Source organism: Aricia agestis, chromosome 20, assembly GCF_905147365.1.
Source record: "Aricia agestis chromosome 20, ilAriAges1.1, whole genome shotgun sequence".
Lineage (NCBI taxonomy): Eukaryota > Metazoa > Arthropoda > Insecta > Lepidoptera > Lycaenidae > Aricia > Aricia agestis.
Window position 1 is genome coordinate 6,226,804 of NC_056425.1, and position 27,583 is coordinate 6,254,386.

The 27,583-nt window shown below is 37.7% G+C and overlaps 1 protein-coding gene across 1 annotated transcript; it reads right to left on the minus strand.

Moving 5' to 3' along the window:
• Positions 1 to 2,239: 2,239 nt before the first annotated feature.
• On the minus strand, positions 2,240 to 27,544 carry LOC121737357 (tyrosine-protein kinase hopscotch). Its single transcript, XM_042129023.1, has 22 exons — positions 27,114 to 27,544; positions 26,880 to 27,031; positions 24,671 to 24,829; positions 23,918 to 24,095; positions 23,185 to 23,339; positions 22,949 to 23,041; positions 22,621 to 22,740; positions 20,678 to 20,826; positions 15,894 to 16,028; positions 14,940 to 15,067; positions 14,376 to 14,512; positions 13,681 to 13,878; positions 12,450 to 12,600; positions 11,613 to 11,751; positions 11,042 to 11,116; positions 10,775 to 10,890; positions 8,943 to 9,152; positions 5,533 to 5,685; positions 4,360 to 4,533; positions 3,778 to 3,950; positions 3,343 to 3,492; positions 2,240 to 2,887 (listed from the first exon to the last, which is right to left on the minus strand). Exons 1-22 carry the CDS (start codon positions 27,351 to 27,353, stop codon positions 2,749 to 2,751), a joined length of 3,324 nt encoding a protein of 1,107 aa, XP_041984957.1. The 5' UTR covers positions 27,354 to 27,544; the 3' UTR covers positions 2,240 to 2,748.
• Positions 27,545 to 27,583: the final 39 nt, after the last annotated feature.

The following is a 27,583-nucleotide window of genomic DNA, read 5'->3' on the forward strand; positions in this document are numbered from 1 at the left end:
TTTTTCGCGCAACTTTCTGCCACGCACTGTAAAACTCTGGAACGAACTGTCACCAGCAGTATTTCCGGACCGATACGACCTGCAAACCTTCAAGAAAAGAGCGTATTCCCTCTTAAAAGGCCGGCAACGCACCTGCAGCTCTTCTGATGTTGCGAGTGTCCATGGGCGACGGTAGTTGCTTACCATCAGGTGACCCGTTTGCTCGTTTGCCCCCTTATTTAATAAAATTAAAAAAAACTCGGCTACGGCTAGGTGACGCCTCGCTTACGGCTCGCCGACCGCTGTCCCCTTCCGAGGCGAGGCGATTACGTTACGGTTCCGCTTAGTGTGCGTTGCAGTAGCCGTTTAATATTGTTATACAAACAATATTAAACGGCTCGAGGCGATACGGTGCCGATCCCTTTCCGAGTTTACGGGTGCTGTGACCTTTATACCAAAGAAATCAAATCCGCCCATAGACCGTTTCCAGACACATACGATTGCACTAAAACAAATATTTACAACAGCTACAGCACAAAATAAGGCAAATGCATCGAGGAACCACCGACTCTCGCAAATATCTCAAATATAATTAACACTCGTTTATTTTCATAATAATAGTTATAATATTTTTATCTAAATGTTAATGTAAATCGACCTAATGGATGCGCTATTATACTCCTTTATTGTGCGGTGAATAATAATATGACATTTAGGGCCTGTTTCACCACTTTCAGATAAAATGCCTAATAGGCTATTCACAACTTTTTTGACGGATTCTCCATACTTGATCTGTCAAGTTAATTGGTGGATAGCCTTATCAGGAAGTGGTGAAACAGGCCCTTAAATAAGTCGCATTACTCTTCATAGCCTCGCTCACATTTACGTCAGAAATAGTTTAAAAACAAGCCAACATGTATGGCCTTAGCCAAGGACACAAACTTAGACTTACGGCCTTAAACAAAGACACAAGCCAACAGATATGGCGATGAAAACATAAATATGCCAGAAAACCGATATGTTACTCTCCATACTGCAGTTCTATAAAAGTGTAGCGAGATAACATTTCAAGAGTGATATTTGCAACGTGTTTTAATAGCCTACAAATGTTCATGTAACTTCTATATGTATTCAACTTCAGTTAAACAAACATTAAACTTATTTTATTTCAAAACAGACGTCAGATACGAGTTTTAATTTTAAAAACTTTTTTCACATAATATACACATTTGCGTGCCTTTAAAGATAGAAAATTTACCATAACGAACAATTGACAATGTCAATTTTTTAGTAAGAGCAACGAGAAGCATAGCATCGAGCATGCAATCAACAGAGTGGTAATGTGTAAGAAAAGTTACGTCAAAACACTGCGCTGCATTATAATTGGGCGATACTATATTGCGTCTGTGCCGCACGATTCGGCACAACAGTGAATGATTATTTACAGGTTTTATATCTCGGCATTTTTGTCTGTCACATGACATTTCCAATGTGCCATACAAAGGCAAGATGACCGAGGAGTTTAGGTAGTAATAGAAACGGGTGTAAGTATTTTGTACAAAAATGGCTCACATTTACTATTTTTAATTAAACGCTCGATGTATAACTAGATATTTTAAATTCAATATTTATTCATTTTAAAATGAGCACTTTCACTTAACACCATCAAGTAATCAATGTGTAAATATTTAATTACCATAAATATAATTTAAATAGAAACTACGATGAAACTTGATTAAAAAAGCGTAAATCTAAATTACTTTGAGCCTTATGCAATGCTTATCCAATCTTGCAACAAACAAAGTTTGCATCATTGGTCCAATATTTAAAATTGAGTAAAAACATTCGATTCGAATAGTCAAAAATCTAAGTGTGATTAATAAGCCACGAAATACATACACAATATAATAAGTTAATAACAAACAACTATAAAGCGACATTTTTTAAATCTAAATTGAAAATTACTTCATTCGTCACTTTTAGTCCCACTATATTTCAACTTTCATCACAAAATACGTTTAAAACGCATTATGCTAGAGTACAAAATGTTCATATTAAAGTTAGGTAAAAGTCAGTGTCACTTATATTGAGACTTTATGATGTAAGTCAACAAGAAAACACGAACTGCCGCACTTAGGCCGGTATAAATAGTCAGTACTTTAGATGCGACCCGGTCTCAAGACGCGGTTCGGCTGTGTGATTGGTCCAAATTTTGACAGCCAACCAATCACAGAGCCTGAACCGTGTCTTGAGACCGAGACGCATCTTGAGTACTGACTATTTATACCGGCCTTAGAGACTTACTTAACTGTAAATAAATGAAGACTTTGATATAAGCCCCATACCTCTCAAACTCATTTAGATACACTTAAGTAATTAATATTCTTCTCTGAATGCGGCAGTAAGCATGCATACGTAAAACAGAAATATGCAGATCAAATCTCTCGCCCATAGGTGTGATACTTAGCATCAAATCGCCTAGCCGTTTCATATTTAAAACAGTCACGTCACATGCTATAGCATGTTCTACAACTTTCCTGGGTATAATCCAGCTCTGGATTAATGTATAGGCAGTATAGGCCATGGCCTATGAACCGCAGCGTCCTATGACGTCCCAGGGGGGGGGCGGCAGCGTCCTAGCATGGCGGCAGGGTTCGTACATAGGGGCGACAAAATTACAGTAGCCTATACTCATAAAAAATATAAATCCAGCCCTGGTATAATCCCTTGTTCTTGGTTAACCCTGGTTCCTGGTTATCCTCGGTTCCCTCACTTGTACTCGTCCAGGAACCGCTTGCACATGTGCACTAGGTCGATGAACTTGGGCCGCATGTTGGGGTCTAGCGCCCAGCAGTCTTTCATCAGATGTCTGAAGATCTCCGACGGGCAGCCTTCGGGTATTTGGAAGCTGAAATAGGGAATATAAAAATAACTTTGCATTCTTAAAGGTGAATGTCGTATTTAAGGGGTTGTGAACGAAGTATATAATAGAAATGTTAACTGTGTTAATGTTTGTGTGTGGTAAGTAAATGCGTGTTCGTACGTTCTCTGATACGTACGTCTGACGTAAAGTTGTGTGCGTACATACAAGTAGCGTAAGTAGTCCGCAGTCTACTTTTGGATCTCTGTACTAATTGAAAGTACAGCGAACATCTGCAGTATATCTGAATTCTCAAAAATCTGAATTCTGAATCAATATATCTGAATCCCAGCGGTGGCTCAGCACTGCATCAATTTGTACATGTCCACTGTCCAGAATACACTAAAAACTTGTTAACATTTTTCAATCAAGGCCATCAGTATTTGACGTCGGCTGCTACATAAAATCAGCATTTATTACTATAAAAATTAGGTCCAACTCACCATGCGGCTCGCTCGCGGGGCCGCTCGACGTCGAAGCGCGGCACCTCGTGGCGGGCGCGCGTGAATATCTCCCAGGCGGTCACGCCGTACGACCACACGTCGCTCTTGCTGGAGAAGTGCCACGGCTCCACAGCAGACTCCGGCGCGTACCTACACAGGAAGAAATTAATTAACCGCTCTCATACTTCTACTGGCCTTAGCGTCTACAGTTTTGGAACAGCAAAGTATGCTTTTTTGGACGCGCTGTAACGATTAAAAAAATATCGATGTTTTAACCGAGGGTACACGTCTGTACTCGAGTCAGTCATAGGACCAACATTATATTATGCGTATCTGATACATCAAACTAAACTTAAAAACATTTTGTTGCTTTATCATTGTTCCGACGACCTCCGATCCAAAAGCCAAGGTTAGCCACCAAAATATTCTACATACCAATTAATAGGCAACAATCGTTCAGTCTTGATTCTATAAGCGTTCTCCTCCTTAGGTATGATCCTCGCGAGGCCAAAGTCCGATATCTTCACGTGGTACTTGTTTACCACTAGGATGTTGCGAGTCGCCAAGTCTCGGTGTACCACGTTCTTGGCCGATACATGGTCCATGCCCTGGAAATTTATCAGTAGTATAGTATAACGTTAGGACAAAGATTGTATTTTTTAAGCAGATATACAAATATATCGTATCCTATCCAATGACCAGATAAATAACAACCACATAATTATTGTCTGTCAAAAAAGTGAAGAAATTAAAAAGTGGCAACTTCGTAGTGTCATCCCTTTCAAATCAATCTAAGAAAAAAGAGATGACACTACGATGTTGCCACTTTTTAATTTCTTCACTTTTTTGACAGACTATACATACTCTATTTTCAGTATTCACGCTAATAACAGCAACGGTTTTTTTTATTTGAAATGACGTTTTATCTATTTTTTTACTAACCGCAGCAACGTCTTTGGCGTACTCGAGCAACTCTTACAATGATTTTTTTCGTAATTACGTTTTTTTTTAACTCACCGTAGCAATGTCTTTGGCGTACTTCAGCAGGTGCGATATCCTCAACTTGTCTCCCTGGAACTTGAGGTAGTAGTTGAGTGAACCCTCCTCAAGGTACTCCATGACGATCAGCACGTCCGAGCCGTGGTCCCACGAGTAGCCCAGGATCTCGACTATGTTCACATGTTGTAGGGACTGTGGGGTAGATTGAATTGATATATAAGTTATTTTGTCCGTAAAATATTGATTTAATAAAAGTTGTGTTATCCCGAAAAAGTTGCCAGATTCGTTTAATCCAGACCCGCTGAGCACCAGACATTTTTTGCTTAATATGTTTGTATGCAGTACCTACTTAGCAACACTCTCTTTATAGTCGGGGCATTTTAATAGGTCACATTTGACAGTTCATCAAAATTGCACTACGTAACCTTGTAGCGACGTGCATAAAAAATAAATATTTTCGTTTTGTTATAACTGCACAATTGATTTACTCTTTTCAATTACGATTACATATTTATTGTAAATGTTTCGTCTCGTAGGGAACGATATGGAATTTCCAAAAGAAACTCGAAAAATGAATTTAGAAGATATAATCTGAATTATTACAATATTTAACTTGTGTTGAAGCGAAAGTCGCAGTTAAAAAAATGACAAAACGAAATAGTTTTCTACCATCAATTCTACAATAATTATACACGTAAAAATATCTTAAATAATCAAACGCCCGATAGATAAAAATAGCAAACTAACTATCGGGCGTGAACAGTAAATATGACCAATACGAATTATTTAACGATTTGCTTTTACTGATAAACCATTCTAAACGTAATAAACAAATTCTGATCTCAATAATTGTACGTCGTTACAATGTACTCTAGGGATGTAACTCAAATATCGAAAGCGAATAAGTAGAATCAGATGGATTGATTTCTTGTAACGAAAATTAATAACCACGTTGTAAAAAGTAACACATATTTATGGTTGGTTCAGCGATTTGGGTTTGAATGTGTAACAGACAGACAGATAGACCGACACACACACACCATCGCATTTATAATATTAGTATGGGATTTTGACATAAACTTCATACGTTTTCTTTATTAAATTAATATTAGGAAATCGTTACAATTCTTTGAAAGCGGATATTTGTTGTTTAATAAATAAAGGAGATAATGTATAACAGAAACTACACACCTTCATGATTTCCAATTCGTTTTTAAAGTCCTCGTACAAACTGCCGTTTCTCTCGGAAGCCTGTCGCGTGAGTTTCTTGACGGCCACCTCCTTCCTCTGAGATTCCTGGTTGTCGCACTCCATCCACCCTTTGAACACGTGGCCGTAGTTGCCCTGTACAATGTTTTTCAAATAAATAAATATATATATATATATATATATATATATATATATATATATATATATATATATATATATATATATATATATATATATATATATATGGGATGGGTGTTCATTTTCTGATAACAAATATGTATTTTTTTTTAATTTTTTTTTTATTTTTTTTAATTTTTTATTCTTTATTTTTTTATAATTAAAACCCTTTAAACATGATAATAAACCACATATAAAAATATTTTAAAATATTTTTTTAAATTTTATTATTTTTACCCCAATAAGCATTTGCAAGCGCGCGGTCAACGTTCTCGTGTTCCGAGTAGGTACAAACCCGAGAACGTTGACCGCGTTAATCAGCTGTTAGCTCCGGCCTACGCACGCTAAGTCGAAAGGTCGTATGCGACGAATGACGATACACTACGAGTTACGACAGAACACACAGAAACCCTAATGTATGTGGTGTCTTTTCAATTTCAAACCCATGAAGGTCACCATGACGTGGAACTTAGAACTCTGACCTCTGACCTCTCATCTAAGCTACTTGCAGTGTTAAGAGTTTAATGGTAGCTCATGTAGAAAACTGTAAGTAACTGTCTGTGCATGTGTAACAACTTACGACAGTATGGCAAACTTCTAAGATTATTAGACTCGTTAAAAAGTTCATCGTAAGTAACGAAACCTATGCGGATGAACTGTTTATCCGCAATCGTCACTTATCAATCGAAATAACAGATGATACACGAAAAAACCTCATACATAAAACTGGCAATTAACTTACGTGAAAAATGTTGAGTTCAAGTGTTCTTACTTCTTTATGCATTTTGAAAATAGTCCTTAATACCAAGCAATAAGACCAGTCACCACCAAGAACGTCAAAAAAACTTCTCGTTAACGAAATGTATCACACCACAAAGTATTTTATTACAACTGAAATAATAATCAATTATTAACACTTTACACAATACTACCACGTTTTGATACTTGAAGTAATTATTAAAAAATCAAACTTATCTCCTAACAACTCTAACAACCTATTACCTCAATGCTCAAATGGCTACTAAATTAAAAAACCTATTTTAATTTTTGAAATAATGTTCGTCGTGTATCGACTTTCGGAAGTAGTCAAAAGACACCGAACGGCGGCGGCTTGCTTTGATCGCGGCGCCGACAAAGCGCGCCGCTCTGCAGGTGCCCGACGCACGTGTCGCTAATCCATTTCAAGGACAATCTAAGTGTTGTACCCTATAAATTCAATACTATTTAGTCGATATTTAAATTACCATTAAATAATAAAAATTATAACTATTATTTAGTAGATCTCATCTCATTTTTTAAATTCGATACCTACATTATCGTGATAAAGTGATTGTTATACCGTGGTACGCGTTATGCGCGTCTAAAATACTTTAATACCTAATTAATTAAATAACTTTTAATTATTGTCGCTTTTCTTAATATTGAGTAGGTATTTGTTTATTTTTAGTTTGACAGTAATCAATACGTACTCGTATGTAAAACAATTAATACGATTTATCGATAAAAAAATTATCGATTACTCAAAATATTCACATTGCACAGGGATACATCCCTATTATTTTACAAAGTTTTTTCTTCAATTTTGTTCAGTCGGCTGTCTAACACGCGCCGTGCTGGTGTAGGTACTGTGACGTTTTTGTTTAAGTTTTGTAATTTTACGTTTAGATGTTGTCATATTATTGCTTGTTTTGTGTATTGTTAACTATTTTTTTTATGTTTGTAATTAATAACGGGCCGTGACAAGATACGTCCGATGAATGTGCGATGCTTTAAGGAACAGGTGAACATCGTCGTCGATAGACGATAGTGTGGTTTAAACCACACTATCGTGCAATAAAAAGTGTTAAAAGAATTGGAATGTCTCCTGTAATTACTTTTGTTAAGTGTTGAATAACTCTGCAATCTACATCGAGTTAGATGGATCATGGAGCACAGTTCGAACTGCATTTCATAAAAGCAGACAGCTGATCACAGGTCAGTGAACATGTTATCACGTATGTTTTCCATTGATAGGTATTGATAGGTGCAGTAGGTAACTGTGTATGTATTTTTACAGATGTGTAAATCGGATGATGATCGGATGTGAATTATGATTTCTTTTCCTTTTTGGCCGGAAGTAAAAACTGAGTATTTTTGAGTAAAAACCTGAGAAACGGTAATTAATAAATTGTAACATTTTGTTAAATCGTGAAAACTATTGTAATTTAATAATCATTACAATATTGGTGGTTTATTCACTACCTACGGGCTAGGGTATAGGGTACACCACGATCAGCTGTTTTGTCTTAACTCATGACTAGCGCAGAGCCGCGCGCGCGGTCTTCGGTGCGGGCGGCGCGGGGGGGCCGGCTCGGCCCGGGGTTTCATTCATCGGCGGCGGGCGATATTATCGCGCATTAACTGCACGCATTATACATTGCGTGTTGAAAATTTTGACTATTTTAAAAACTGGCAATTACATGAAAATTTCTTGCACCAATGGATATATCTCATGCCCTATAATAACCCCACGAAGTTATCGGAAGCGGTCTTTTGACACCCTGTATATATATATATAAAAACAGATTTCCAATTGTGTTAGTAACGCTAAAACTCGAAAACGGCTGAACGGATTGGGCTAATTTTAGTCTCAAAATATTCGTAGAAGTAGGAAGGTTTTAAAGTGACACGAAGTTCACCGGGACAGCTAGTATAATATATAATAATATAATACACATTGTTCAATTGTCATAAACTAAATCTCATTTATAATCGTACTAGACGTCCCTCTTAATTCTGTTACGCTGAAATTAGTTTATCACGCGGGAACATAGTACGCTTTATGGTGGTGTAATAAAGTCTGCATTTTCAAATTCGCCGTGTTCTGTGTCAATTCAATTCAATTCAATTCAATTCGTTTATTTGCTATAAAAGTGGTGAATACAGTAGGTGGTAATGATTATTTTCTTAAGATCTAACACTTTTAGCTATGTATAAAATAGCATGCAAATATATATTTAAATTATAATCATGTACAAAAATATGTTTTACACTAAAAATATTCAAATCAATTTTATACATATGTCGAAAAGATATTGTAGAAATAGAATAATATCGAACACCTAACTTTTAAAAGTTCCTCTAGGTGTTCCGCGGTCGGTACGCTCGAGGTGCACGCAATGCATACGCAGCGCGCTCGTACTCTGTCAGCAGTGACTAAACTGAGGTGTACTCACGCTGCCGATCTTCTTAGTGACGGTGACGAGGTAGGTTTTGCCTTGCGACACGATGCTCTCCATGAGGCGCGGCGCGCTGCAGCTCAGCTCGTCGTCGCTGCCGCGCCGCTCGCCGCGGTCGGTACGCTCGACGGACGCGCGCCCCGAGCGCAGAGCGTACGCGAGCGCGCTCATGCTCTCGAGCGACCGGGAGCTCTTGTTGTCCGCGAACTGGTGGAAAGGTGAATCAGAATTGAATGTAATGTAACATAATGTGTCTACAACTACGTGAGATACGAGGGCTGCTATTTATGTATCCGGAACTGGCCACTTACAACAACAATATTTAAAAAGTAATTACAACATTTGAAAATAGAACTCTTTGGTTGAAGAATACATTTTGTTTCATGTGACTGTCAATTATTTTTCCATTGTGGCGTCATTTTGAAAATTGCGTGTCTTCATTTGCCATGGATTTAACGCGTGAACATTTTCGTGCAATGATTTACTACGATTTTCGGCGTGGGCTAAATCAACAACAGTGCTTTATTCAACTCACCGCAACTTTTGGAGATGAAGCACCATCAAAAACCACTGTTTATCACTGGTACAGTGAGTTTAATCGTGGGCGGTCTATGCTCACGGATGAAAATAAAGAAGGTCGCCCAAAAACAGCTGTTGTCCCACAAAATATAGATGCTGTGCGGGAACTAATAATGCGTGATCGTCATGTTACATATCGCGAGATAGAGGCGTCCTTAGGCATAAGTATGACGAGCATACATAAGATATTACACGAACATTTGGCTGTAAAAAAAATATGTTCGCGTTGGATTCCGCACAACTTGACAATCGATCAAAAACGGGCTCGTGTCGATTGGTGCAAAAAAATGATAAAAAAATACAACCGTGGTACGTCAAAAGCCGTTTATAATATCTACACAGGTGATGAATCTTGTATCTATGCATATGACCCCGAAACTAAACAACAGTCAACGGTGTGGGTGTTCCAAGATGAGCCGAAACCAACAAAAGTTACTCGTGCAAAAAGTACTTTGAAGCAAATGGTCGCCTGTTTTTTGGAATTAATGGACATGTGGCTACAGTGCCATTAGAGAATCGTAAAACGGTTAATTCTGAATGGTATACGACCATATGTTTACCAGAAGTCTTTGAAGAAATAAGAAAGGACAACCGACAACGCAGAATCATATTACATCACGACAATGCTAGCTGTCACACCTCAGCTGAAACAACTCAGTTTTTGGAGGGTCAAAAGATCGAATTGACTGGTCATCCGCCGTACAGCCCTGATTTGGCACCTAACGATTTCTTTTTATTTCCATACGCGAAGAACAAATTACGTGGTCAACGTTTTTCGAGCCGCGAAGAGGCTGTTGATGCGTTCAAAATGCACGTTTTGGAGATACCTCAATCAGAATGGAAAAAGTGTTATGAAAATTGGTTCCAGCGTATGCAAAAGTGTGTCGATCATCGCGGCGAATATTTTGAAAAGCAATAAAACCATATTAAATAATATATGTGTTTTTTTAATTCCGGATACATAAATAGCAGCCCTCGTACTTAGCTTAATATTTTCTAGGTCATTATGATTATTCGTTATAAATTGACGCTTTTATGAAACTTGGACAGTGGTTAAGGCGACACGATAGTAGTTTAATGTAAATTTAAAAAGAAGTATATTTCTCCGGTGGTCCGGTGGTCAATGGCCGATTTTATCTGTAATTGACAACCGGACAATGCCCATGTATAATATTAATAATATTTTATTTTATTAATTAATAGAAAGAGATAGAAGGGACTTAGTAGAAACTAAGAAAATAAATTCTTACCGGGTTATCATACTGGTCTGACAGCGTTCCATTCATAGATGGGACACTGCTGTCCACCGATATGAGTGACTTGTTGCTGCCCGCGTCGCTCAGCTCACTCGGTATGAACCTATCACCTGGGAAAGAGTACAATAATAAAGTAATCAGAATAATGTATTAGTCAAGTGGTCCTACTCCAGAGTAGGCTATTAAATATAAACATACATTAAAAAGCCTACACAAAAATTATGAGTTTAGAATAAATAAAAATATATATTTTGAACTTACTAGAAACCGTGTCAGCATGCTCCATATGGTCCAAACTTATCCTTGGCTCCTCATAATCGTGCAATGGGACGTATTCTGTAACATAACGTTAATTAACATAAGGGATACTGCCAATATGATGCTCGAGACTCAACGCTCAACAGTTTCGAATAATAAAAACGTAGCTGGTAAAAATCAAAACTAAACCGAATCGTTATATTTATGTTACAGCTGTATGTACACTGTACATACACATACGTCATACGTATGGTCGTTGCAATGCGTGCACGTGTGCGTCTATATGTGCGTACTCATAAGTCATGTGTGCGTACGACTTTGCGTACGTGCGTGCATCTATTGTGTACGTGCGTAAGTACTATCGAATAAATAGATTCCTAGGCAGTTGACAGACCAACGTCATTTGGTCGGATCGTGTCAATTCAAGTTTAATTGTGATCTATCGGCTGGGTTTGAAACAACTGGACCAAACTACTTAGGTCCGCACTCTGCCTAGGAATCAACTTCTCTGATTGTACATTCGTTTGTATTTATTGCAGACTGCAATTCTATCACCTGTATACATCATATTCACCTCTGTGCAGCATATGGTTCATGTCTCGCATGATCTCCTGCGGTCGGAGGGGGTCGGCGCACCAGCACTGCCGCATCAGCGCCCACACCTCGCTCGGACAGCGCGACGGCCGCATCAGGCGCTCGCCCATTTCGTAACTCTGTTGAGAAAGAGAAGTTACAAACACACTCGAATTATTATGAACTGAATTATTATTGACAGAAAATGTATAGTTGTTATGGCAAAATCTTTAAATTGAAATCAAGTTATCATTAAATCAGCTGTATGTGTGCACAAAGCACACATACAGCTGCTCCTATAGCTAAATGAATTAATGATATCAAGGTTTGTATTGGTGAAGTGCTCGTAGCTAACAGGTGTTTAAACCATAAAGTTAATATACCTAGCGGAATAGAGAAACAAAGGCCTGAGCAAGGGAGATGTCACTATCAGTAAACACTGCGTGGTAAAAAGAGACGTGCGATACATGACAGCAGCACTCTTTTTTTGACGTCCAGTCGGCACGTGCCGCACGTTGACAATTTAATCTCATAGAAATCATGTTCAATCATGCTTGTGTAAGTGTATACGTAGTACGTACACATATTTTTACACACAGATGAAACCAATTTCGGTTTCGTTTGACAGCTCGAGATTGTTGCTCTATTCCGCTAGGTATATTAACTTTATGGTTTAAACGGAAATTAACTTTATAAAAAATTAATTTACTTGTTCATTATAATCAGTAGCTTGATCATAGTGCAAATGCTTTGTTACCTCAATCAACCCTGACAGCCTTAGCTATAAACACTAAACAGCCTTAGCTTTTATTTCTAAATATCTCAAACTATTACTTACCCTAGCCGTCAGTATCGGGTTAGTCTCTGTAGGCGACTGTCCGTATGAGAATATCTCCCACAGCGTCGTCGCGAACGCCCATATGTCGCCGACCACCGACCGCTTGGCAAGATTCATGTCGGAAAAGAACTCGACTGGCATCCAGTGTACGCTGGGAACAGAAAATATATAGTTTATTTCATTACAATTTTGAACATGTGAACCTTCATTTACATTCATACTAATATAAAAAAGCGAAAGTTAATCTGTCTGTGTTACCGCTTCACACCTAGACTGCTGAACCCGACCCGTTTTGCTGGAATTCGGTTTGGAGATACTTTAGAGTCCTTTCCCTGGACTCGAGTATCTCCATATTAAGTTTCAGCAAATTCGGCTCATCGGTTTGGGCGTGAAGAGGTAACAGACAGACGGACATACTTTCGTATTTATAATATAGTATGGAAGTATGGATTGTGAGTTTGACACGTAAACTTTCATCATTAAACGGCAATATAAAAACTCTGACCAGCCATTGGTTGAAGCTCATAAACAAGGCAGTTGAAATGGTCGGTACCACAGACATAGATCATGATAGATACCGCATGTGTATGTACTTCGCGTGCCATATCGTGCTCCCAAACGGCGAGCAATGCTCGTCTTTCGAAAGTCTGTTCTTAGTCTGCTAGCGGAATCGGACGTCAATCGGAATTTTAAAAATTCCTAAATGCCTAAAAGTGCCGTATTGAGCTGTAGAAATTCAAATAGAAACGTTGGCCTAGATAATGGGCACTTTTCTTATCATCGGTACGACACAAATGTGTAGCTATAAAAAAGTGGCACACTCGTTTTCAAACAAATGGAGCGACATGCGGTATCTATCTTGATCTATGTCTGTGGTCTGTACTCACTCGTGGGCGGTGTACGGGCACAGCGTGGGCCCGGCCAGCTTGACTACGAGGCGGTCGGTCTGGTGCGCGGCGAGCAGCAGGCGGTGGCAGCGCACCGCGCCGTGCACCACGCCCGCCTCGGACAGGTCCCACAGCGCGCGCTAGACTCGCTCTAGTGTGTCGGTGTACTCACTCGTGGGCGGTGTACGAGCGCAGCGTGGGCCCGGCCAGCTTGACTACGAGGCGGTCGGTCTGGTGCGCGGCGAGCAGCAGGTGGTGGCAGCGCACCGCGCCGTGCACCACGCCCGCCTCGGACAGGTCCCACAGCGCGCGCTAGACTCGCTCTAGTGTGTCGGTGTACTCACTCGTGGGCGGTGTACGGGCGCAGCGTGGGTCCGGCCAGCTTGACCACGAGGCGGTCGGTCTGGTGCGCGGCGAGCAGCAAGCGGCGGCAGCGCACCGCGCCGTGCACCACGCCCGCCTCGGACAGGTCCCACAGCGCGCGCGCTAAGCTCGCAGCAACCTTCTTCAGCTGCAGCGGTTTTATGCGCTCCTCGTTCTCCCTGGAAAAGTTATTACATATTGAGTATTTCAAGTGCTTTATGAGGCGTAAGCGCGGTTAGAGCCTGTCCCGAAACGAGCCTTTTACGTTACATTTACGTTTAGAGCCGAATTATATGCGTCCGCGTGATCGAGCGAGCTACACATCAAGATCAAAGCAGCGCGGTAGCACGGCTTTTTCAATAAATTGATGCACAACCACATAATAATTTGGGATCTCGGTGGTGTAGCGGCCGGACCGCTAGGTCGCGCGGACGCATGTAATTTGAGCCTCAGTGTGGATTGCAGTAGGGAGTCTCATACAACGAACACTGAACCGCTCGCAACGAGACCGTTAGGTATGATTCGTTGATATGTGTGCTGTGAGCATACAATATACTATACAAGGTCTGCTTATCTCTGAGTCTCTGACATATTGGAGGCGTCATACGGCAACCAAAATCAGCGAACCTTCCAAAGTTATACACTCAATATCTTCATTAGTAACAACAATAATTACCTCAAGTAAACATCGAAGGGTCCATAGGGCATGAACTCGAGCACCATGGCGGTGGGCGAGCTCAGCGTGATGCCGTACAGGCGGACTATCGAGCTGGACTGGATGCACGCCCACTTGCTCGTCAAATCTATGAAATCCTGTAACAATATATACCATCAATGGTGCTGCGATTTGGCACACTACAAAAAAAATTGTCAGAGCTCGAATGGCGTGTCTAAAGTGGCATTTATTCATAGCACCCGCCTGTGAATAAATTTCACTTACGTTTTATGGTCGGGCTATTTTTTATTATTTATGAAACAAAAAGCCTTTACATGATTATAGTTAAAAAGATGTTCACAACATCCCATTTCTAACACTAAATTACGTCAACTCAAAAGTGAGTGAAGAAGTGGAGCCTAGAACGATTTGTTATGTCACAATCTACTATCACGTCTCCTTCCTATTGTTTTTTTTTTCTTTGATATTGTACTTTTAAAAAGGTATAAGACGTTATCAGAGTGTTTATTATCAAGTTGTAATACATTTCAAATGTTTAGCGTGTTGAAAATTGCTAAAACATACCTTTAGATAATCATTGACTTTCTCCCGTTGTAACGTCTTGAAGGCGACCACAAGTTTCTTCGTCTCGTCCAATCTCCATAACGCTTTATATGTCGCCGTTATGCTGTCCGGACTGAGTTTTTCTGATCCTGCGAAAAATAAAGAAATTATTGTAAACTTGTACGGTGCGCACAATCTTATTATGATAGTTTGATATTGATTTGATGGAACGAGAGAAAGTCCGTTTTTGACACTGAAGTTGTTTATTGATCGCCTGATAGAATGATAATGAGTACGCGCGGAATTCTTGATGACCGAATGCGAACTATAAACTTATTGCTAACAATAATTACTAAAATGTAAAATGCTGATGATACAATTTTGTGTACGCGCTTGCCCGTACAAAACTAGATGACGCCCGCAACTCCGTTCATTTTTCGGGGGTAAAAAGTCACCCAAATCCTTTCCCGGGACTCAAAGTAATAATAATAACTCCCACACCGGTTTCGGTGACGGAGGCCGGTTTCATTGAAACCAAGCCAGTTACGCTGGAGTAATCTTATAGTGCTCAAGTGTGTGCGCAGTACACAAGAGCACTCTCTATTCCTTTTACTCTCATAACCCAGTGGGACGGAAGACCGACACGACTGGCGAGAAATCAGGCGCAGGACCGACTTTTTACATGCCCATCCGACGCATGGATCATCTTACTTGTCAGACAATCAGGTGATCAGCCTGCATTGTCCTAACCGAACTTGGAAATAACATGTTTCCAACGCGGGAATCGAACCCACGACCTCCGAGTCAAGAGCCACGCTCTAAACCACTGGACCACGGAGGCGACTCAAAGCATCAACATACCAAACAGCAAAATCGGTTCAGCGGTTTGGGGCGTGAAGAGGTAACAGACAGACAGACACACTTTCGCATTTATAATATAATAAACCTCGGAAAACGGGCACAAGTGAAACACACCTGTATACAGCAATATGTCTTTGTTGGGCAGACAGCGAGGGCTCTTGTTGTCTCTGAGTATTTCCTGAAGCTCCGCTTGATCGATACGCACACCTTTCTTTATTGGCTCACCGCAGAGTAACAGTTGGGATTTGTCTGAAAAAAAAATTGGCAGGTCAAAATGACATCGTAAAAAATATTTTGTAGTACTATCTGAGAAATTTATTCACAATCAGATCAAAAGTAGCTACGTAATTTGGTTAGGTTACATCAAGCCCATCCGACAGACCACGACATTGACTTAAAATAATCCAACCAAATCACTAAAGGTATTAAAATTATATGATTTTTGTTTTTCAAGAATTAAAAACAAATGAAAGTCTTCTGTAGGAGACGGTAAATACCTAAATCAATCTATACTAATATTATAAAGAGGTAAACTTTGTTTGTTTGTTTGTTTAATTGTAATGAATAGGCTCAAAAACTACTGGACCGATTTTAAAAATTCTTTCACCATTCGAAAGCTACATTATTTACACGAGTAACATAGGCTACTTTTTATTTTGGAAAATGTAGGGTTCCGTAAGATATTTCAGTTTTTCGGAAACAACCAGAAAATTTACTTATTTTGCGTACGCTGCCTAAACTATAAAAGATAGAACCATACAATGTTCTAAATAAATTTAGATCTTATAAATATCTACAAAAATGTCCGCGACACACTATACCTATCTATGTCAAGTGAGGCACAACAACCATTTTTTTATTCAAAAATCTTGATTTTTTTTGACTACATTTAAACGCATTTATTTTATTCATGCTAATAATCTTTATCAAAATAAATTATTTCATCTCTAAGTACAGTTTATGTAGACAATATTTGGTCTTTGATTGATTAAAATTGGACGTTTGGTTTAGAAGTTATGGCGAAATCTGGGGGCACGGTAGTGCCCCCGCCAAGATGAGCCAAGCGAAGCGCGCAAGGGCACTACCTACCTTTTCTCGAAACGTTTCGTCGTATTTTTGAACCCTCGTAACTTTGGTTTGAATAATGCCAGATAGTTGAAATTTTTAAGATATAGTGACATGGGTATAGTTATTAAATGCGCAAAGTTTTAATATCGTAGCTATTATACTTTAGATTTTATAGGAGTCCAAAAACCCACAATTTGGTCACTGACTCACCGATCATCAAAACTGTTAGGGGACTTCCTGAAGTCTTAGAAAGCTGAAATTTGGTATGTAACATGATATTAGTACTAAATCAACAAAAAAAATATCAAACCCAACTTAACCTATATCCGTACCATTATAGAGCAAAATTAGGCAAAAATTTGTGTTTTTTGTATGGGAGCCCCCCTTAATTTTTTATTTTATTTTAATATTATTATTAAATATTAAAATAGACATATAACTAAGGACCGTGAGAAAAATTCAAGTACCTACCTGTTGCTATTACTGATATAGAGCAAAAAAGGCCAAAAATATCGCGTTTATTGTATGGGAGCCCCCCTTTAATATTACTTTTATTTTATTTTTAGTATTTGTTGTTACAGCGGCAATAGATATACATAATTTGTGAAAATTTCAACTCTCTACCTATTACCGTTCTTGAGTTACAGCCTAGAGACAGACAGACAGACATACAGACAGACAGACAGACAGACAGACAGACAGACAGACAGACAGACAGACAGACAGACAGACAGACAGACAGACAGACAGACAGACAGACAGACGGATAGACGGAAAGACAACGAAGTCTTAGTAATAGGATCCCGTTTTTACCCTTTGGGTACGTAAGTACGTAAGTTCAAAGAATAGTTGTAGTCTTAGCATTTCTTTGCAAATATTTAATTAATAAGAATATTTCATTAATTATGATAATAATAATTAGTTACTTAACTATCAATCTATTTCAAGTTTACTTAACTTGAAACTGATTAGGAATTTTAGGGTAATTAGTATAGTAGGTCTTAAAATATATTTTTAATGCAAACAACATCGGTTTACGGTTAGTTAAAAACAAAATAAAGTGGCTTCGAAAGTTAAACGGCTATACCAAACATCTTCGCGTCATCGATAGTGCGATGTAGGTGCCCAACAGTGACATCTCTTGTCGATTAGAGTGCATTAACAACTATATGAAACTGTTCGTGCAAGCTATATCGCGATGTAGACGACCAGCAGCGACATCTATTATTATCAAGAGGAAAAAATAGCGAAAAATCACGTTTGTATGAGAGCCCCCCCGAAATATTTAATTAATTTTGTTTCTAGTATTTATTGCTATAGCGGCAACAGAAATACATAATCGATGAAAATTTCAACTCTCTAGTTCTACCGTTTTTGAGATGCATCCTAGAGAGAAATATAGACAGACGGACAGACGGACAGCGGACAGACATCGAAGTCTCAGTAATAGGCTCCCGTTTTTACCCTATGAGTACTGAACCCTAAAAAATGAACTAAATAAAAGAAAAAACAACGTAAACCAGCTTACAAAAAGAAATGAAATCCCACCAAAAACATTTTCATGTAAAAATGTTGCCAAGATGAGAACATAATAATTTTATAGTTCGTCGTGTCAAAAAGTAGTGAGATCTCATGTAGAGCCAAGTTTCTAACCTTACATACTCAGCCCTAAATCTAAAAACCTTAATTTTACACTAAAGCGCGGCAAAACATTTGATAATAATATTATAATGTGTCAGCCGCACGAGAAGAATCTAAAAACTCTACACATTAGTCAAAATCGGTGGCTTGGCCATTTTGTTATTCGTCAGGTCTTTAAACTTAATGATATTATACCGTAACTAATGATAAATGGCCAGGCCACCGATTTTAACTAATGTGTAGAGTTTTTAGATTCTCCTCGTACGGGTGACACAATATCATAATATTATTATCAAATATTTTGCCGCGCTTTAGTGTAAAATTAAGGTTGTTAGATTTAGGGCTGAGTATGTAAGGTTAGAAACTTGGCTCTACATGAGATCTCACTACTTTGTGACACGACGAACTATAAAATTATTATGTTCTCATCTTGGCAACATTTTTACATGAAAATGTTTTTGGTGGGATTAAAATATTGCGATTTACGCCCATTTCGAAGTGGGCGCTGCTACCAAGGCGGGGGCGGGGGTGCGCTCGCGGCAGAGAAGTTTAGATCTATTCAGAGTATTGACTATTGAGTAGTAATGTAGATCTATCAGTAGTATCGACGGAGAGCTGACGACCAAATCAGTCATGTAGCTTCAGCTGTGTTAAAACTCCGTTAGCTACTTCCCTGAAAAACCCTTTCTGATAATCTGCGTGCTGGCAGGCCGTGGGCGGTGGGTGTGGGAGTAGTGGGGTGGGGAAAAAATTGGAGTAGATGTAGTTTCAGCGACTTAATAGTGTTTGCGATGGTAAATGTTAATTTATAATTTTTCACATAGATAATAAAGAATAACCGGCCAAGTGCGAGATGGGCTCACGCACGAAGGGTTCCGTATTTCAGAAGTCTATCTATAGATATAAATTTAGTCGAGTAGTAGTAGAAGATCTATGAGTAAACAAACAAAGTTTACCTCTTTATAATATGAGTATAGATTAAAAACTACTGAATCGATTTTAATCATTTTTTCAGTGAGTGACATAGGCTATATATTTTTTACCCGGGGCGGGTCGCTAGTAACGAAATAAAGAAACAAAAATAATATTTAGACGTTTTTTCCCATATCGGTATTCAAGTTGTATCTGGGTTTTTTCGCTTATCAAAATTTTATGTATGCAAACACAAATAGGGATAACAATGCAATATTACGAATTATTATTTATGATTGACAACTCAGATAAGTACAACAGGAAATAAGTATGCATAAAAACATAAAAGTAATACTAATTACAAAAATATACCGATCAGCTATTTGTTTTACAAAACCATGAAAGTGAAAGTATATTTTCATCCATTCTCATTTTTCTAAGCTTGTCTATTTATGTAAGCTAGTCCCTTGTTGTAATATTCACCTCCATAAGTTTAAAATTAGTAATTACTATTGCTAACAATATGAAAGTTAGCTTGAGTTTTGACTAATAATTATGAATCTATATCTATACTAATATTATAATTGGGAAGAGTTTGTTTGTTTGAACGCGCTACTCTCGGGAACTACTGGTCCGATTTCTATACTTCTATACTAATATTATAAAGCGGAAGAGTTTGTTTGTTTGAACGCGCTAATCTCAGGAACTACTGGTCCGATTTGAAAAATTCTTTCAGTGTTAGATAGCCCATTTATCGAGGAAGGCTATAGGCTATATTTTATTACGCTAAGACTAATATGAGCGAAGAAATAGAGGAAAATGTGGAAAAAACGGGGGACATTATTTGAAAGGGCTTATCTCACGAACAACTGGAGCAATCTTTCTGTTATTTGGCACAGATAAGTAGACCACGTGAAGGATCATAGGCTATTTTTGTGGGCTAATTGTAATTAATTTACGCGGGCGAAGCCGCGCGGAACGTCTAGTCGTCTAGTTTTAGAATGGGTAACAAAAAAAAAGTTCGAACTAGGTTTTGTCCGAAACTGCAATAAACGAATTTCGACATCACGCGGAAAGCAAACACGGGAAACTCAAAATGTGTCCATATTAAACTTCATTAAGCAAACAGCCACAATACAATAGGTATATGTATAGTATTTTAAAGATTTGGGACGCGATACTTCGTATTTCAAAGAACTGACTGTTTGTGTCGCGTCGCTCCGCTGCAGCGTAGTGTCGCTTTAGTGCAGTTTCGCCTATAGAAACATATTACTCACCATACTCGGATGGTGGTATACACTCGTTGAGGAATATCCGTCCCTCGGGGTTCTGGTGGCAGTTGACCAGCCGCTCGATGCTAAAGTATTCTTCCTTGTTGAATATGTAGCAGTGGCCTTTGAACTCGATTCTGTATGTTTCTGTCGTGCTGTAAAAATAAAATAGTTTTATTTAAGGACGCTATCACAAAAATTATGTCAAAAATTAGCAGGTCAGTACGAATATCGACCTTAAGGACATTAACATAACGTTCAATATCAGCGCGCCTTGTACAGTGGCGGTTACGACGCTCGCCGCTTTCTTGATAGGGCGAAAATGTATGAAGAAATTTGAGAGCGTTTCTTATTTTTCTTATAAATGGAAATGTTATTTATTTTTATATAAAATATTTAGCTATTCGTATAGGGGACTAAATAAGCAACAATTTTTTTGTATATTTATTTTCCTTAGTTCAGTGTATTTAGCTATAATGGTACCTAATCAAACCCCATTTTTTTAATATTTTGCGATTATTGTGATGGTTAAAACGTATTTATTGTGAAAATTTTGTATGCGGCTATAAAAATTTTAAAGTATAGACGTGGAAATGAATATTTCATTTGAATGAAATCTTTCATTTGAAACCAAAATATCCTTGCAGTGTGACTCCTAATTCTTTAAAATGGTTCCTGAAAATCGCTGATATTTGTGAAAAAATGTGATAGCGTCCTTAAGTAGTAGATTTTATTTAGAAGTTAGATAAAAAAATATGTTTATTTAGTAGTTAGATGTTGCCTGGTCATTCAAGCAAACATTCATACTAATATTATAAATGCGAAAGTGTATCTGTCTGTCTGTCTGTTACCTCTTCACGCCCAAATCGCTAAACCGATTTTGCTGGGTATGGAGATACTTTGAGTCTCGTAAAAGGACAGGATACTTTTTATCCCGCAAAAAATGTACGGTCCCCGCGCGATAAACGAATTTTGGCGCAACGGAGTTGCGGGCGTCATCTAGTTTATTTTTAAATAAACCTTAAATTTTGCTGGAATAAAAACAAGCCTACCTACTTTTCCGGGACACAAACTGTCTTGGTACAAAATTTATCTGAATTGAACAATCACGTTGAGTGAAGATGTAACAGTCAGGCAAATAGGCACATTGTCGCATTTATAAAATTAATATAGTTTAGTATAGTTAGACCCAATTTCAACAACCTCGGTTTGTTAAATCCTAACAAGCCATTACTTAACGGACCTTAGAAAATTAAACAGACTGTCAAAATACTTTTTTTTTTAAAGACGGCAGGTCACTGTAGCCCTGACGTCGCTGAGACCCATGAGGATCTATTGTGACTCCTTCGCACTAGAGTATCATCCCCAACCCAATACTGCTCATAAATTGAATGATATGGTTGGGGTTGGTGCCACAAATTTTCTCTGTGGACGAGTATTCGTGGCGACCAAGGTGCCTGTTCCTGCTCTCTAGTAGAGCAGGGCAGTCGAGGAGAAGGTAAATAGGTGTTTCATCCTCCTCCTCACAGAATCTGCAAGTCGTTATACTACAAATACCAGCGACCACAAATACCCATTCTGTTTAGGTGTTTGTTGAGCTTGCAGTGCCCAGTTAGGCTTCTGGTAAGGATTCTTAATTGGTTCCTACCCAAGGTGACCACTAATTCTGATTGTCAAAATACTTATGTCCCACAGTAAAAATGTAACAGCGGATTAGTAAATGCAATGTTAAGTGAACAACGAGTGAACAACAGCTGTCTATTCGTTCGTTCTTGTTATAAAATATAAGGCGACGAAATTGCAATGTACAAGTTTAATACGACATGTTTCCTGCAATGTGTCATTTTCTTCCTTATTCATAGTGGTAATACAGTCCCATTTTAACTTTTTTGGGTATAGAACTTTAAAAAAGTCCTATGTTGAAGTGGACAATAATTAATTATGCTTACCTATTTTTCGTACAAACGTCCAAATAAAACACGTTGTAGTCGTCTTGACACTGTCGCAGAATGTAGCAGCCGTGCTTCTTGCCTCGCTTCTCTTCTAACTTTCGATAGGAGAACGCACCACTGAAAGCAAAAAGTTGACTTTGAATAATAATTTAAATAGACCATGCACATCTTTACAATAGATCGGCAAAGGGAATGCGCTATGTTTGATTCTTCAAAGATAGATAGGTATTCAACACATGCACTGTATTGCTGTTTTGCTAGTATTTTTAACTTATGTATACGTGATAGCAATACATGTAATCAGTGTGTAGAAATAAATACATACCCAACTGGTCCATGGCATTTTATTCTTTGTAGCTCCTTCAATGATGGTGTTTCGTCGTCTTTTGACAGATTGAAAGTCCATTTCACCATTAATCTGAAATCAAATTAAATATTTACCAATCATACAGAGTTTGTAGCTGTATTTTAACCGTCAGAGCCAGAAGGATTACATTTTTTAAGTGTTACATACACTACAATATAATACACCACTATTTTGTCAAGTTTTATTTTCTTTACCTGTAGTATCCATCGCACAAAGATATAAATGATGACAGCTGTTCCTCAGATTTGAATTTGAAAAACAATGGAGTCCCTCGCCTCGACACTTCCAAGCACAAGTCACCATTCCGTGTGAGATAAATCAATTCCTCTATGGTGCAAACATGAAACCACTAAAAAAAAAGAAAAACCATTAGGATAATTATTTTATACCTTTTATACTGAAATTTTACATGTTTAAATAAACAAGAATGGTGTTAGATTCACTGCATACATAAATAAAGTAAGACTATCATAATATTCAGAACATTGCAAATTACCAATTGGCAATTACAACAATCACTTAATCAATTATTGAAAATAGCTTAGTATTCAATTAAACAATCCAAAGTATATATTTGAATGTTAGAAATATAATAAAGATTTATTACATTTAATTATATTTTATTTTACACTGATGAGTTCATGGACAGGAAATTGTACGGCAAGATCTCCAGGATGATAAGGCCCTTACTATTTGTCATCATACTAAATATTTAGCCTACATTTTTTTTTAACGGGCAAAAGGCCCACCACACATTCCCACCACTGCAACTCCTGTGTCGCCAGGATCAACAGTGGTAACCACGAAAACCCTTCGATACGATCACAGGGATGCCCGAGGGACAATCTAAATCTATCTTGGGACAACGAAATTAATCAGAAGAAATTTAGTAGGAGCAGGAGGAACCTACATAGTTTAAATACTTACATCTCTCTTGTTTATGTTAAACAGTCGTATCCCCGGTTGGTGCGGGTGAAACGGTGCCACCACCACTCTAACCGGTACCACATATGTACCATTCTGCCACGTGACATCCTCAAATTCCTCTGACAGATAATTGGGAGCTAATGCATACAACTGCTGCAGATACAAGTTTTTTACATAGCTGAAAATAATTGGTTAAATGAGTACTTGCCAGCTACTCTTTGAGAAAGCAAAAGAGAAAAGTCTTTGGTTATTTCCTTATTATACACTACTAGGCCATAGTAAAAGGAAGGGAAGTAAGTTATCTTCATACAAAGGCACCGCGCGCGGCTTGTATGTGTGCGCCATAGTATCAATGCGTCGCCACGTACGGCACACAACAAAATCTCGGCGGTACCAGCCTAGTAAAACTGGCCGAGATTTTGTGGATACAAGCCGCGCGCGGTGCCTTTGTATGAAGATAACTTACTTCCCCTCCTTTTACTAAGACTAGGCTTAGCCCACATGAAACGTGAAAAGTGTCATAGTAGAATCATACATTATCCCAAATAAAAAGTAGTTTATTTATTTCTACTAGTGAACTCTTAATTTTTGCCAATTTTCATCAAAATAGGCACGGGGCCTATTTTTGAAAAGAAGTTTTGGAGTTTATTTGAAGCAAACCAACTTTATAATATATGTTTAACAATATAATAATAAAAAATAGATGAACTAAAAATATTATAATTTATTATATATTTAAAATGGATTCCTTACTTCACATTATGTCCAACAGAACACAACTGAGGTAGGTATTCATGAGCATATTTCTTCGGGAATGGTCCATGCCGTCGTACAATAACTTTGGGTATATACTTCTTATAATTACGCACAACTTCATTCACTGGTAGCTTTTCCTCCGAAATAGCTCTTGTCCTAGAAAAAAAAAACACATTTTGCAAATATTATCTTCAAAGACATGGGATTCATTAATATGTTAAATACCTACTATGTTAAGTTGTGTGAAAAATAAATTTTAACTATTATTTTTATTATTTATTCAAAAAAATAGGCACAATATTATGGTGCATAAAAAAAATTACTACACTCTTCTATGAAGCTGTAATTCTCTAACAAATGGCTGTTTCAATCCAATTTATATTATAACAAATAGAAATGTGGATTAGCTTAAGCCCCAATTTCACCAACGTCTGTTAGTGTTAACAGCTTGTTAAAATGTCATGTCTTCTCTTTCATTCATAAGAAAAATGAAAGAGGTGACGTGATTCTAATTCGAGCGTTAACTTTAACAGTCATTGGTGAAATTGGGGCTTAATATATTGAATATTTATTCTAATAATAAATTTGCCACTACCCCAAACTATAGGAAAGATCCACAGTGTATTTTTACAGCATTTTGTCCTAGTCCTATAAGTGACAAGGACATAAAATTGTTTAGCTATAATTTCTGTGTACAATATGAATTATTTCATTGATATCAATCACCATTGCATTAAAGAGATAATATATTATTTTAATAAATATGATATCACTATTTTAATATAAATGAAAATTTCAAAACAATAAGTATCACCCATTTAACAAATTTTCTAACTGCTCTATTAATGGGTAACGGGCCAATATAAATGTTTACTAATGCCTATAAATATGTATATTGTGCAATAGTAATTCTTAATTCCAAGGTCACAAGTTTTGTTTAAAATCATTACATTTATAAATAACTTATGTGATAGGATGCATTAATGCATATTGCTGTTACATATAATATGCTTATCAAGTTTAGGAAACCTTTGACATTAAAAAGATAAAACATAATAGAACAAATCAACCATGTTGTTATTCAGATAAGGAGTGATTTAGTATGAAATGATTACAATTTGTCGTAACTAATTTCTATTGTTCTATTATTATTATTATGTTTGTGTAAGGTATTCCTTGCTCACGGGCAATTAAATCCCGGACCTTTGGAAGGCATGCGTGGGGCCGAAGCCAACACGTAGAGGCCCGTTACACAGTTTTAATCTAAATGTTATGTGACACTGGCCGGCGACTCTCCCTGTCCGCACTATGGGAGTACAACCAAGGAGAGCCAGAGGCCAGTGTAGGACTATTACAGGGAATGGATATTAGAAATGATACCGGGCTATGGGGTGAGGTGCTAGTGGACTGGGTAACTGGAACTATGGAAGGACTATGTCATCAAGTTCAACAGATCCAGAAACTAATTCTGAGGTTATGGTTGAGATAAGAAAAAGGTTAAATAAAAAGTAAAGTTCCTACGAAGAGCCAAGAGGCATTGTCATTTCTTACCCTTTATAATTCTATGGTGTAATACCTCAAAGATACATATAGAAAAAGATAGTAACCAATCAGAATGAGAGTTGGCCAGTAAGCAAAAATCAAGCCAATCAGCATTAAGAATGTGCAATGTTAGTAAGGCAACTTGCGTTTTCGCAAAAAAACTAATTTAGAAAAATTGAAAAATATAAACATCATTATCTAATTATCCGTGTTTTCGCGAAATCCCTAGAATTTTCGCAATAATTCGATTTATTAAATCATCCTCCGACATATATACCGACACATATACATATAAAACTTCAATAGCACGATGCAGGAATGTTGCGCTAATTGTGGTTACCGCCACAGCTTTATATCAATAACCAAAATACTACTTTCTTTACAATAATTTAAGTTCTCTGTAGTTTTCTGGTAAACTATTTAAAAACAATATGATCACACTGAAAGTGTTAGTTTATTATTACAACAAGACTATAATCAGACTACAAATATGTATGGATATCCTTATCAGTAGTAAGCGAGAGGTTTGACAGGTCACATAGGTCACAAACATTTAACTTAATCATAATCATCTCGTAAAGGATCAATCTCACTCAATCAATAAACTTCCTTTGCAGTATTGAAATAAGAAGTCTCACACAATAAAAAGAAAAAGTTAACTTACATATCAGTTATACCGAGTCCCAACAACTCTTGCTTGTGTTCTGGATATTTTATTTCAGGTATTTTGTTCTCATTCACGTCATTTCTTGCTTGTTGAAAATAATAATCGTATGTCGTCTCATCCAACGTTACCAAGTGACACAGTCTTGGCACCTATATGAACATGTTTGAATAATGAATTAACACACTAAATATTCCAATGGACATATGAACAAACAATACGAACGAATATTACCTTGAACCGTATTCTCATTTCATAATCTCTTGAACTCGATAGAACTTTACTGTTGTCTTTGAGGAAATGGCTCGATCCCTTGATCCGTAATGCAAACAGCGTACGCGTTAGGGGCGGAATGTTATACTTTTTACATAACACTATGCACAATTCCTCGGCGGTCAACGTACAGGAGCACGGGATAACATACGGTGTGGAATCTGTTACCACCGATACCCGTACGGTCTCCGTTGCAGCCATGGTATATTTTGTTGGAGATCAAACCATAAAAAAAACAAGACGCCACCGAATATTTTTGCACTAACGTTAAATAAAATGACCGCGAGATTCAACGACGAATATGATTCCTAGCCTCTCCATTGTATTATCGAATTTAGTATACGATGCACTTTGTGAAATTAATAAAATACATAAAATGTTTATTTATAAACCCACTCGGGTCAACCCACAGATTACTAGTTTATAATTGT

What these genes read in the sequence shown, in the direction of transcription:
- LOC121737357 (XM_042129023.1), bottom strand. Translation starts at nt 27,353, where the DNA reads ATGGCTGCAACGGAGACCGTACGGGTATCGGTGGTAACAGATTCCACA. An exon ending in GGACTCGGTATAACTGATAT is followed by an intron (nt 24,830 to 26,879) that starts GTAAGTTAACTT and finishes TTTTTTTTCTAG; the next exon opens with GACAAGAGCTATTTCGGAGG. An exon ending in TTGTGCGATGGATACTACAG is followed by an intron (nt 23,042 to 23,184) that starts GTAAAGAAAATA and finishes ATTTGATTTCAG; the next exon opens with ATTAATGGTGAAATGGACTT.